Source organism: Bison bison, unplaced genomic scaffold, assembly GCF_000754665.1.
Source record: "Bison bison bison isolate TAMUID 2011002044 unplaced genomic scaffold, Bison_UMD1.0 scf7180017864461, whole genome shotgun sequence".
NCBI classification, from domain to species: Eukaryota; Metazoa; Chordata; class Mammalia; order Artiodactyla; family Bovidae; genus Bison; species Bison bison.
In genome coordinates, this window is record NW_011495023.1 from 8,260,622 (window position 1) to 8,262,150 (window position 1,529).

The following is a 1,529-nucleotide window of genomic DNA, read 5'->3' on the forward strand; positions in this document are numbered from 1 at the left end:
TGAAGGAGATCAGCCCTGGGATTTCTTTGGAAGGAATGATGGTAAAGCTGAAACTCCAGTACTTTGGCCACCTCATGCGCAGAGTTGACTCATTGGAAAAGACTCTGATGCTGGGAGGGATTGGGGGCAGGAGGAGAAGGGGACGACAGAGGATGAGATGGATGGATGGCATCATTGACTCGATGGACATGAGTCTGGGTGAACTCCGGGAGTTGGTGATGGACAGGGAGGCCTGGCGTGCTGCGATTCATGGGGTCGCAAAGAGTAGGACACGACTGAGCAACTGAACTGAACTGACTCTCTTTTTCTACTACGTAGTGGGGTTTTTGAGAATTTTTTAAAATACATTTTTTCATTGTAGTGGATTTGTAATATTATATAAGTAACAGGTGTATAATATAGTGATTCAGAATTTTTAAAGGTTATACTCTATAATTACTATAAAATTTGACTATATCACTTGTTATACAATGTATCATTGTATCTTATTTTATACTTAATAATTTGAACCTCTTAATCCCCTATTTTATTGCCTCTCTTTTCCCTCTCCTCACTGGTAACCACTAGTTTACTCTGTGTTTGCTTCTTTTTTGTTATATTTACCAGTTTGTTTTCTTTTATATTCCACATATAAGTGATATCAAAAAGTTTACATCTTTGACTTATTTCCCTTAGTATAATACCCTCCAAGTCCATCCATGTTGCTGCAAATGGCAATAGTGCATTCTTTTTTATGGTTGAGTGCGCTGCCGTCTATGGGGTCACACAGGGTCGGACACGACTGAAGCCACTTAGCAGCAGCAGCAGCAGTATTCCATCGTATACATATACCACAACTTCTTTATCCATTAATCTGCTGATGGGCACTTAGGTTGCTTCCATGTCTTGACTAAATAATGCTGCTAGGAATACTACGGTGAACGTACTATATTCCTGATTTCTGCTTTTTCCTAGCCTCTAAAATTCTGTTTAATATGAGCTAAAGTTGTTATTACTGTGAACATTTAATATTCACAGACAAGATAATTGTAGTTAAATTACCCGTAAACACTTTTAAAATTAAAAAGTGATAAAACCTACTGGGTGGTAGAATTTTTTCCTTTGAGTGTTTCTTCAGGAAATCCTTTGGAGAAGGTACTTCAAGTTTTGCTGGTCCCATAGTTTTCATCGCAGTTTTAAATTTTTGCATGTCATCTTTTACAGTTGCTTTAAAAATTGATACATACCTAAAAATAAAAAAAAACTGTAGCATGTATATCTTTAATAAAAACCATATAAAGTTTTCAAAAGGATATACATTTCTAACTTACATATAGCTATATTCTATATTCTATAATATATATTTATATTCAATTGGAGATAGCCATTAAGCATAATTATCTGAGCCCTGTCCATCAGGCTTAGGCAAGCTAGATTAAAGTTTTACTCTAATAAAACAGTGCCAGGATAAAGATGATCATAGTATCTACTTACTACTCTTTGACCATCTGTAGCATTTATAATGATGTAACCTCTCCCATTTCTGATAT

The 1,529-nt window shown here is 35.8% G+C and overlaps 1 protein-coding gene across 1 annotated transcript in view; it reads right to left on the minus strand.

Moving 5' to 3' along the window:
• ENKUR (enkurin, TRPC channel interacting protein) overlaps window positions 1-1,529 on the minus strand; it is a 36,202-nt gene that overhangs the window by 25,734 nt on the left and 8,939 nt on the right. Inside the window, exon 2 of the mRNA XM_010859922.1 lies at window positions 1,081-1,226. Coding sequence (XP_010858224.1) covers window positions 1,081-1,226 — 146 coding nt within the window. The remainder of the gene's footprint in view (window positions 1-1,080; window positions 1,227-1,529) is intronic.